The 12,795-nt window shown below is 40.8% G+C and overlaps 1 protein-coding gene across 4 annotated transcripts in view; it reads right to left on the bottom strand.

Annotated features, from left to right (window-relative positions):
- Window positions 1–12,795, bottom strand: part of TTC7A (tetratricopeptide repeat domain 7A) — a 265,076-nt gene that overhangs the window by 62,005 nt on the left and 190,276 nt on the right. For all 4 annotated transcript variants that reach the window (XM_072140303.1, XM_072140306.1, XM_072140304.1 and 1 more), the window contains 2 exons: window positions 10,718–10,834; window positions 10,221–10,318 (listed from right to left, as the gene is read on the bottom strand). In XM_072140303.1, coding sequence (XP_071996404.1) covers window positions 10,221–10,318; window positions 10,718–10,834 — 215 coding nt within the window. The remainder of the gene's footprint in view (window positions 1–10,220; window positions 10,319–10,717; window positions 10,835–12,795) is intronic.

The following is a 12,795-nucleotide window of genomic DNA, read 5'->3' as shown; positions in this document are numbered from 1 at the left end:
TGGTTAACGATAATTTGACACTATGAAAGTTTATACCCCCCCCTTTCCCAAGTGTCCCTATTTTAGGGAAGGTCCACATGGGACAAAATGGGGCACATTTACTTACCCGGTCCCTGCACGATCTCTGATCTGTAATGTCCGACGAGGATGAAGTCTGCCACAATTCGCTACGAGTGTGCGCGTGATATCCTGCATGTGTCGCTTCCCTGATCAGGTCCGCTGAAGTTCACCTTCTTCTTCCCGGTGCATATCAGTGCTTGACTTGCGCCAAAATTTTAAATGTTAAATCCCGCGTGTTGTCCGAATCCGTTGGGTCCTCCAACGGCCCGCCCCCCCGATTTGTGTTGCGTGAAAGCCGTCGCGATTGCGTCACGATCCGATGGCGTGCGACACAATCCTGTCCACAAAATACTGTACACGCCATGCTGTGGGTAAAAACATCTGCCCCTCTAGTTAATATATACAGAATTAAGAAAAAATTTTTAGCTTCTATTAAAATGACATCCACTTTGGAGAAATGGTAAATCACTGCATGTTTTTCAGCAATTGTTGCTTGACTGGCATCAAAAAAGGGGGCAGGGTTTTGAAAACTCCACCTCTAAGTGGGAATGTCGGTGAATCGGGATGTAAGGGTAGGCTAGGCTTAGGATATAAGGCATATTGCAAAGCAGATACAGATCTTTGTTTCTGATATAGAACTCAAAATCCTTTTATAGTAATATATCAAAACCAGACTTGTCCAATCTGCTCTCCTTCTAACATTATAATGTGCCATTTCTTAATTACAGATATATTATATTAACATGTGGGTCGTACCAGTAAAGGGCGTGTTTCCACTACAATGCCAGTGTCTATGCCACTCCCATTTGACAAAAAAAAGGGCAAACCCCAATATTTTTTTATCCAGCTTTACGTGTCCAATTCACCCTCCCCTTATATTTCCCTAATGCAGGATTCTTCGAAGAACAACCATTATCCCACCTTTCCTTAGCTAACCTAGTCATGGAGGTGTGGAGCTCCACTATGAAGTAAAGCTGACTCCTCCCCTACATGGCTGCTCTGTCATGAAAACCTGCTCCTTCTCACGTCACCCTCTGCTTCATCCGAACTCTTGCGCACCCACCTCTTCTCCTGGTGGCAGTGGCTTCTTCGACACACAGCGCATGCGCCAGGTACATCTATGAGGCTGGCTGCTGTCAGGAGATCTACACGAGGCGCATGACCAAGAATTCAGAAGAAGCAGAAGGTGACACATATTCAGAAGGGGCGGGTTTGACTTCATGGTTGAGTGCCACACCTCCATGACTATGTTACTTAGGGAGAAATATAAGAATAGAATGGATTGCATGGACAAATATGCTATGAAGATGGGGGGGGGGGGGTGACAGGATCCCTTTAAATAAGAGAAAGACATAGATTAATTAAAAAAATACATTTTATGAGCAATATTTTACCTCAGCACATGTACATATGCAGCATACATGAAATGTGCTTCATTTCGCCTGTGGTGGCACTGTGGGGAACTAACGGTTTCCCAACATTTGGGCAAGGCCTACAGTTGGAACAATCTGTTATCAACATATTTTTTAGGGAAAACGTTGACTTTTTGATTGAAATCTTATCAATCGTCCTTCAAAATTGCAGCCCATTACCCTTAGTGTTGAGATGTCTAAACCTGAATATGACAATTATCAATTTCCTAAATTTTTTACCTCAGAAGAACCAATCTACTTGCTGATTCTAGATACAATTTTTCAGGCACTGAATGGAATCGGAATCTTATTTGCTTTGCTTCGGACATAAAATACTGCTGTCATTCATCCCAGAGATTGGGAAGGGCAGAGGGAAAATATTTGTAAAAATTAGATAGGACCCTTTTATTAAAAAAAAAACATTGGGGCAGATTTACTTACCCGGTCCATTCGCGATCCAGCGGCACGTTCTCTGCGGTGGATTTAATAAGGTAACTCCTACGACGTCTACCAGGTGGCGCTGCTGTGCTGAAGTCCGCTGAAATGCACTGAAGTACACCGGCCTATACTTGGTGAAGGTAAGTGCCAGCTCCACGGCACTTTTTGTTTTTTAAATGCGGTGGTTTTTCTGAATCCGTCGCGTTTACGTTCGCCAACGCCCCCGATTTCCGTCGCGTGCATGCCAGCGCCGATGTGCCAAAATCCGATCGCGTGTGCCAAAATCCTGGGGCAATTCAGGGGAAATCGGCGCAAAATGGAAATATTCGGGTAACACGTCGGGAAAACGCGAATCGGGCCCTTAGTAAATGACCCCCATTGTGTTTTATAGGACAAGAGGCGGTTATACATAAATTTCCAGGACAATTGGAGCAACATTGGTTTAAGCCTTAAAATGAATCTGTAGAAAAATTTGGCAAAACTTCTAAGAATCGAATCTTTGAGGATTCGCTCATTTCTGAATTTGACTTAAAAGAATCTGCAATATTTTCCTTCATGGAAAACCATATAAAGCAGATTCAGCGGATATCACCATGATTCCTTATAGACGACCTTCACTGAGTAATTTCTGTGTAACTTTAGTAATTACAGGATACATTAATTCATCCCTATAAAATGTGAGGGTGAAACAACTCAGTCAAGGTTATTCCCGGGGACCAGTACAATTCACTTATGGAGAATTATGGAGAATTACGCGGGCCCGGGAGCATTTGGTAAGCTGACATCATACTAGCGCATGCTATAAAATGCTATTACCAGGGATCGCCCCAACAGATAATGTCTAAAGATAACACATTCATCAAGGGAACATCATTTCTTAACCTTCTAGGTTACCTGCACAAAATGCTGCAAAGAGGAGGGATATTGGGGCCGGACATTTTAGGAGGATTTACGATGAAATAAAGTGTTACCGATTTCTCAGATGTGAAAATGTGCTTTTGTCTACAGCAACTAATCATATTCTGTCAGGTTTATTAGGATGACAGTAGAAACACATGGCATAGTAGCCGTATACCGTACAAAGGAGCCATCACTTAGGGGCCACTGCCATCATTACCATTAAAGGGTCTCTGTCACCAGATTTTACCCCATTAAACTTTTAGACAAAGTGGGGCCCTGTGCAAAACTAAAAGTGGGGCCCCAAAATAAAGCTATTTTATGGACAGTCACATTCAGTAAGAGGCTCCTTTAGCCCTGCACAATAATAACACGTTGTAGTTACACACAGTGGTAGGTAAGTATCTCTAATATGGGGCTGCAGGAGAGTTTTACAGGAGACAGATGATAGGTAGATGGATGATAGAAGATAAACATATAAGATGATATAGATTTATAGATAGATATACATTTATAGATGAATAAATATAAAGTAGATCATAAATAGATAGCTAGATAGAAGATAGCTAGATATAAGAGATAGTTACAGTAAAAGAGGGATAGAAAAACAATTGATAGATGGAAAGAAAATAGATAGGAGATAGATATGTAGATAGAAGATATATAGATAAATAGACAGATATATAATTGGTCCTCATTTACGGGGCCCCTTTAGGACAGGGTAAATGTCCAGTTTTCCCTAACGCCGGTCCTGTCCCTTTCTTATCGATCCATCTATCTATTTCCAATCTATCTACTGATATTATACCATCTATATATCTATAATTTATCCCATATTTATCTCATATCTACATATCCATCCATTTCTCTCATATCGATCAATCTCCTAGTTGTCCACATAATTACCTCAAATCTGTCTATTTCACTATTTAAGCACATATATATATAACTATTTATATATTTATCAACTTCTTCTATTTATCTATCTATCTATCTATCTATCTATATATCATCTACCTATCTATACGTAGTGAAGAGGCAGCACTCAATGAATTGTAGAAAAGTGGTGAACTTTTATTCCATCACACAGCGACATTTCGGTGCTAAAACCGCACCTTTCTCAAGAAAGGTGCGGTTTTAGCACCGAAACGTCGCTGTGTGATGGAATAAAAGTTCACCACTTTTCTACAATTCATTGAGTGCTGCCTCTTCACTACGTATATCAAGGACCCGCGCCAAGGGATCATCGGCTGTTGCACCAACTACTAATTACTGGCTTGTGCTGCTTTGGACTTTGCATTTTCTATCTATCTATCTATCTATCTATATATTATCTATCTATCTGTCTGTCTCATATCTATCTATCTATCTATCTATCTCATATCTATCTATCTATCTATCTCATATCTATCTATCTATCTATCTCATATCTATCTATCTTATCTATCTCATATCTATCTATCATATCTATCTCATATCTATCCATCATATCTATCTATCTATCTATCTATCTATCTATCTATCTATCTATCCATCATATCTATCTATCTATCTATCTATCTATCTATCTATCTATCTATCTATCTATCTATCTATCTCATAACTATATGCCAGAATCTGATCTTCTATCTATAATCTATCTATCTATCTTCTCATATCTGTCTATCTGTCTATCTATCTATCTATCTATCTATCTATCTATCTATCTATCTATCTATCTATCTATCTGTCAATTCTATCTTTCTTTGTATCTATCCATCAACATATCCATCCAGTTGTCTCACATGGATCTATCTATCATACACTAATTTCCCATTTCAGGTAATAGCTCTGGATGATACTCAGTGTACTATTACTATTTTGGCAAGGGGGAGTAAAAACCAGGTAGTTAATGTGTGAATGATCCATATATAAATAATGGAGTTCGCTATTAAATTACCATCTATCATTTCCTAAATAATAACCCCTGTGTATGTCCTCTGCCTCCCGCACTATTAAACGGCTTTTATTGTTGAATTATTCATTTCTCGCCGCTCGGTAACTCTACCCACGCCAGGTGTTGTTCAAAATTTAAATTCTTTCCATGAAAGCCATTCAGTGACCTGTCCGTACGGGAGACATCGTCCGGGGGACGTCAGTGAGAAGAGATCAGGAGAAATGGAGAATAAAAGAGCAATACAACATAGTGATTGTCACCGGTGATAAGAAACATGTGTGCAAGAGGGAAACATCATCAATAAATCTGATAAAAAATATGACTTTTTCCTCATTTGTTTTGATTTTTTGATTCAGTTTTTTCCATTCCATGGTTATGGGAGATGCCATTGTGTCTGAGCATTTCCTTTGCTCTAATAATAGCATTTAGTTACATACTTTACAGAAGCTTCATGTCCATAGGCAGTAGTAGTCTATGGATTCTTGGCAGATAGAAGATGTTGATGTAGATCTATTGTCAGTAGTGATGTAATGATGGGTCAGTGTTATCTATATAGAGGTCATTGTACAGGGAGGAGGAGGAGATAAGCTGTGACATCATCTATTGTCAGTAGTGATGTAATGATGGGTCAGTGTTATCTATATAGAGGTCATTGTACAGGGAGGAGGAGGAGATAAGCTGTGACATCAGCTATTGTCAGTATTGATGTAATGATGGGTCAGTTTTATCTATATAGAGGTCATTGTACAGGGAGGGGGGGGGGAGATAAGCTGTGACATCATCTATTGTCAGTAGTGATGTAATGATGGGTCAGTTTTATCTATATAGAGGTCATTGTACAGGGAGGGGGAGGAGATAAGCTGTGACATCATCTATAGTCAGTAGTGATGTAATGATGTGTCAGTGTTATCTATATAGAGGTCATTGTACAGGGGGGAGGAGGAGATAAGCTGTGACATCTATTGTCAGTAGTGATGTAATGATGGGTCGGTGTTATCTATATAGAGGTCATTGTACAGGGAGGGGGAGGAGATAAGCTGTGACATCATCTATTGTCAGTAGTGATGTAATGATGGGTCAGTGTTATCTATATAGAGGTCATTGTACAGGGAGGAGGAGATAAGTTGTGACATCATCTATTGTCAGTAGTGATGTAATGATGTGTAAGTGTTATCTATATAGAGGTCATTGTACAGGGAGGGGGGGGGGAGATAAGCTGTGACATCATCTATTGTCAGTAGTGATGTAATGATGGGTCAGTGTTATCTATATAGAGGTCATTGTACAGGGAGGGGGAGGAGATAAGCTGTGACATCATCTATAGTCAGTAGTGATGTAATGATGTGTCAGTGTTATCTATATAGAGGTCATTGTACAGGGGGGAGGAGGAGATAAGCTGTGACATCTATTGTCAGTAGTGATGTAATGATGGGTCGGTGTTATCTATATAAAGGTCATTGTACAGGGAGGGGGAGGAGATAAGCTGTGACATCATCTATTGTCAGTAGTGATGTAATGATGGGTCAGTGTTATCTATATAGAGGTCATTGTACAGGGAGGGGAGGAGATAAGCTGTGACATCATCTATTGTCAGTAGTTATGTAATGATGGGTCAGTGTTATCTATATAGAGGTCATTGTACAGGGAGGAGGAGGAGATAAGCTGTGACATCATCTATTGTCAGTAGTTATGTAATGATGGGTCAGTGTTATCTATATAGAGGTCATTGTACAGGGAGGGGGAGGAGATAAGCTGTGACATCATCTATTGTCAGTAGTGATGTAATGATAGGTCAGTGTTATCTATATAGAGGTCATTGTACAGGGAGGAGGAGGAAATAAGCTGTTATATCATCTATTGTCAGTAGTGATGTAATGATGGGTCAGTGTTATCTATATAGGGGCCATTGTACAGGGAGGAGGAGGAGATAAGATGAGATATCATCTATTGTCAGTAGTGATGTAATGATGGGTCAGTGTTATCTATATAGAGGTTCTTGTACAGGGAGGAGGAGGAGATAAGCTGTGATATCATCTATTGTCAGTAGTGATGTAATAATGGGTCAGTGTTATTTATATAGAGGACATTGTACAGGGAGGAGGAGATACGCTGTGACATCATCTGTTGTCAGTAGTGATGTAATGATGGGTCTGTGTTATCTATATAGAGGTCATTGTACAGGGAGGGGGAGGAGATAAGCTGTGACATCATCTATTGTCAGTAGTGATGTAATGATGGGTCACTGTTATCTATATAGAGGTCATTGTACAGGGAGGAGGAGGAAATAAGCTGTTACATCATCTATTGTCAGTAGTGATGTAATGATGGGTCAGTGTTATCTATATAGGGGCCATTGTACAGGGAGGGGGAGGAGATAAGCTGTGACATCATCTATTGTCAGTAGTGATGTAATGATGGGTCAGTGTTATCTATATAGAGGTCATTGTACAGGGAGGAGGAGATAAGCTGTGACATCATCTATTGTCATTAGTGATGTAATGATGGGTCAGTGTTATCTATATAGAGGTCATTGTACAGGGAGGGGGAGGAGATAAGCTGTGACATCATCTATTGTCAGTAGTGATGTAATGATGGGTCAGTGTTATCTATATAGAGGTCATTGTACAGGGAGGAGGAGGAGATAAGCTGTGACATCATCTATTGTCAGTAGTGATGTAATGATGGGTCAGTGTTATCTATATAGAGGTCATTGTACAGGGAGGGGGAGGAGATAAGCTGTGACATCATCTATTGTCAGTAGTGATGTAATGATGGGTCAGTGTTATCTATATAGAGGTCATTGTACAGGGAGGGGGAGGAGATAAGCTGTGACATCATCTATTGTCAGTAGTGATGTAATGATGGGTCAGTGTTATCTATATAGAGGTCATTGTACAGGGAGGGGGAGGAGATAAGCTGTGACATCATCTATTGTCAGTAGTGATGTAATGATGGGTCAGTGTTATCTATATAGAGGTCATTGTACAGGGAGGAGGAGATAAGCTGTGACATCATCTATTGTCAGTAGTGATGTAATGATGGGTCAGTGTTATCTATATAGAGGTCATTGTACATGGAGGGGGAGGAGATAAGCTGTGACATCATCTATTGTCAGTAGTGATGTAATGATGGGTCAGTGTTATCTATATAGGGGCCATTGTACAGGGAGGGGGAGGAGATAAGCTGTGACATCATCTATTGTCATTAGTGATGTAATGATGGGTCAGTGTTATCTATATAGAGGTCATTGTACAGGGAGGGGGAGGAGATAAGCTGTGACATCATCTATTGTCAGTAGTGATGTAATGATGGGTCAGTGTTATCTATATAGAGGTCATTGTACAGGGAGGGGGAGGAGATAAGCTGTGACATCATCTATTGTCAGTAGTGATGTAATGATGGGTCAGTGTTATCTATATAGAGGTCATTGTACAGGGAGGAGGAGGAGATAAGCTGTGACATCATGTATTGTCAGTAGTGATGTAATGATGGGTCAGTGTTATCTATATAGAGGTCATTGTACAGGGAGGGGGAGGAGATAAGCTGTGACATCATCTATTGTCAGTAGTGATGTAATGATGGGTCAGTGTTATCTATATAGAGTTAATTGTACAGGGAGGGGGAGGAGATACGCTGTGACATCATCTATTGTCAGTAGTGATGTAATGATGGGTCAGTGTTATCTATATAGAGGTCATTGTACAGGGAGGGGAGGAGATAAGTTGTGACATCATCTATTGTCAGTAGTGATGTAATGATGGGTCAGTGTTATCTATATAGAGGGCATTGTACAGGGAGGGGGAGGAGATAAGCTGTGACATCATCTATTGTCAGTAGTGATGTAATGATGGGTCAGTGTTATCTATATAGAGGTCATTGTACAGGGAGGAGGAGGAGATAAGCTGTGACATCATCTATTGTCAGTAGTGATGTAATGATGGGTCAGTGTTATCTATATAGAGGTCATTGTACAGGGAGGGGGAGGAGATAAGCTGTGACATCATCTATTGTCAGTAGTGATGTAATGATGGGTCAGTGTTATCTATATAGAGGTCATTGTACAGGGAGGGGGAGGAGATAAGCTGTGACATCATCTATTGTCAGTAGTGATGTAATGATGGGTCAGTGTTATCTATATAGAGGTCATTGTACAGGGAGGGGGAGGAGATAAGCTGTGACATCATCTATTGTCAGTAGTGATGTAATGATGGGTCAGTGTTATCTATATAGAGGTCATTGTACATGGAGGGGGAGGAGATAAGCTGTGACATCATCTATTGTCAGTAGTGATGTAATGATGGGTCAGTGTTATCTATATAGGGGCCATTGTACAGGGAGGGGGAGGAGATAAGCTGTGACATCATCTATTGTCATTAGTGATGTAATGATGGGTCAGTGTTATCTATATAGAGGTCATTGTACAGGGAGGAGGAGATAAGCTGTGACATCATCTATTGTCAGTAGTGATGTAATGATGGGTCAGTGTTATCTATATAGAGGTCATTGTACATGGAGGGGGAGGAGATAAGCTGTGACATCATCTATTGTCAGTAGTGATGTAATGATGGGTCAGTGTTATCTATATAGGGGCCATTGTACAGGGAGGGGGAGGAGATAAGCTGTGACATCATGTATTGTCAGTAGTGATGTAATGATGGGTCAGTGTTATCTATATAGAGGTCATTGTACAGGGAGGGGGAGGAGATAAGCTGTGACATCATCTATTGTCAGTAGTGATGTAATGATGGGTCAGTGTTATCTATATAGAGGTCATTGTACAGGGAGGGGGAGGAGATAAGCTGTGACATCATCTATTGTCAGTAGTGATGTAATGATGGGTCAGTGTTATCTATATAGAGGTCATTGTACAGGGAGGAGGAGGAGATAAGCTGTGACATCATGTATTGTCAGTAGTGATGTAATGATGGGTCAGTGTTATCTATATAGAGGTCATTGTACAGGGAGGGGGAGGAGATAAGCTGTGACATCATCTATTGTCAGTAGTGATGTAATGATGGGTCAGTGTTATCTATATAGAGTTAATTGTACAGGGAGGGGGAGGAGATACGCTGTGACATCTATTGTCAGTAGTGATGTAATGATGGGTCAGTGTTATCTATATAGAGGTCATTGTACAGGGAGGGGAGGAGATAAGTTGTGACATCATCTATTGTCAGTAGTGATGTAATGATGGGTCAGTGTTATCTATGTAGAGGTCATTGTACAGGGAGGAGGAGGAGATAAGCTGTGACATCATCTATCGTCAGTAGTGATGTAATGATGGGTCAGTGTTATCTATATAGATGTCATTGTACAGGGAGGGGGAGGAGATAAGATGTGACATCATCTATTGTCAGTAGTGATGTAATGATGGGTCAGTGTTATCTATATAGAGGTCATTGTACAGGGAGGGGGAGGAGATAAGCTGTGACATCATCTATTGTCAGTAATGGGCTTCTACCCAAAGTCTATCTTACCATTCTCTGGATCATGAGCGTCAGGAACAGCAAGGTGCAGGCCGCTGTGCTTTCTTGTCAGGGGGACATCAGCCAGGCTGCTTTCCTTCTCAGATTCACTAAACCAAGAAGAGCTTAATCAATGTAATTGCAGCCATATATTCTGATACTGTAGGGTCAGAGCCTTACCCCCTGCTGGGATATAGTCCTAAAAGTGCTGCCATAGTTTTCTGTGAAATCAGAAAATACTGTAGGTGGGCCCTGATCCTGATGAGACTGTGGTGGGCACAGCAGGACCAGCTCCTAGTAATAGTAAGTGTGCTCCCCGTTTTACAGAGGGCACTAGCTGTATTGAAAAAGTTGAGGGACCACAGCAGTCGGGCCCCCAGTGATTACACATTTTACTTCATAATGTCAGCTGTGGGGAAATTTGCACTAAAACGACTCCCACCCATCATTACGGTGGTGTATGTCCCCCTGCTAGACATCATAGAGTGCATCCGCACCCCTAGACTTACCTCAGCTGTGAAGAGTTATAGAGTTTCTGCCACAAGTACAGCATATGGCGGCACGTTATCAGAGCCTCCTCCGGCCCCTCGTGGATCCACTCCAGTTTCGTCTTGGTAAATAATATACTGTAAGAAATAATAGAACAAGATGAGCGAAAACGGAAAATTAAAACTCAATTGCCAATGATTATTATTATAATTCACAAACATGTTTTACACGCATCCTAAAGTGACGGATACCATGATGATATCATGGATTACTGGAGCCCATCGTACCAGGGATATGTAACCATAATGCTAATGTGAATACAGTCTAATTGGCTCTAGTACTACCACTGAAACATACAAAGGCAGTGGCAAGTGAAACATTGCTGCTTTCTTCCAAAAACAGCGCCACCCCTGACCATGGAGTGTGATGGTATTACAACTCAACTGTATAGAGAAGAATGGAGCAGAGTTGCAATACCAGCACAATGGTCAGATGTGGCGCTTTGGAAGAAACATACATGTTTTTCAACCTATGGACAACCCCTTTAATGTGGGATCACTCGTACAATAAAGTGGCTAGTAATTTAAAGGACTCAGATTTTAACACATTAAACTATGAGGGTCCTAAGGTGAGATATGAAATGTCCTATGTAGAATTACCTCTTTTTTGTGAAATCTTGTCTGTTAACCTATTTAAAATAGTAACTTTCATAGTAATATACAAATGAGCTGAGAAGAATCAATTTTGCCAGAAATGAGTCAAGTTCAGAGGCTGGAAGGGGGAGTGTCACATGCCCCTTGTATGCTTCTATCTGGTTCTGTAGTACCTAAAAACATACTGCTGGTGTCATATTAAAGATAAGAATGTCATCTTTAAGATCACATCAGATTTGTGGTTACAGGTATGATAATAAGCAGACAGGAACTGGACGCTTATCTTAAGCTCGCCTTTCCGACTAAGTATTTAGCTGCCTGTATCTTTGGTTCTGTAGATCACAGAACCACAAGGCTGATGTGATCCGAAAGACGAGAGTTTTATTTTTAGTATAACCCCAAAAGTATGGTTCTAGGTGCTTCAGGAATGTCTGAAATGATGTATCCCCTGCAGCCTCTAAACCTGACTTATCTCCGGCAAAATATGACTCTTCTTTGCTTATTTTTTTTACACGACTTTGGAAGCAATTTAGTATAGGTTAATTGGTGAGATTTCACATACAAGAAGGAATTCTAGAAAGGACATTTCATACCTTATGGTGCTGCCCTTTAACTGACTTGACCTATTACCAAGGTGCCAATGATAGACTCGTTTCCTATTAAAGGTAATTACAGACTCTAACGTCCATGTGATTTTCTTCTGTTCAAGGAAGGTCTTCTCCATTGATGTCAGGATTTGACAAGTAATATCACCTAAGGATTTGCACGAGGCCGAGTAAATGAACAGTATCCGCCGTGATGGATATGATGGTCCCCATGGAGATCTTCGTTTTAATTGCAAGTACTATGTCAAGAAGGAAGTTTTACGGCAGATATTGGATTGCCTGTCACAGCCAGGGTGGGTCGTCCTCCCATAGAGCAACACCTTACCTTGGTCTAATATTGTGATAATAATGCCACGCGGTACACCCCTGGCACGATAATAATTCTGCCCATATGTTTCGTTGTCCATTTAAGGCAAAATAAAGTACGTTCCTTTATCCCCCTGCCACGTTCCGGCTCAGTTTGGAATCCCCTATTGAATCCGGCAGACAACCTTCTGTCAGGTTATTTAATGAACGAGCCAGGGGCCGGGGAATGAGAATGAGACATGACATTAATTCCCTATGTGTGCACTATCCGGATTCTGTCCAGCCATACAAATCAATAGTAATTCAGTTCAGATACCAATACAGTATTCATTGGGGGGGGGTCATTTGGAAGAGGAAGTATCCCCTGCAGTGCACGGATGATAAAATCAGGAATGGAGAAATGAAAAGAGGGCTTATTTGGGATTTGTTTATGCTTAACTTGTTTCTTTTCTCGGAAAAAGCAATCCCTTAATCCCTCCACGCGAATGGGTTTTCATGAGATGTACACAGAATATGCTGGAGAATATGTTACCT

This window comes from Engystomops pustulosus, chromosome 3 (genome assembly GCF_040894005.1).
Source record: "Engystomops pustulosus chromosome 3, aEngPut4.maternal, whole genome shotgun sequence".
NCBI classification, from domain to species: domain Eukaryota; kingdom Metazoa; phylum Chordata; class Amphibia; order Anura; family Leptodactylidae; genus Engystomops; species Engystomops pustulosus.
This window is presented reverse-complemented; position numbering and strand designations above follow the sequence as displayed.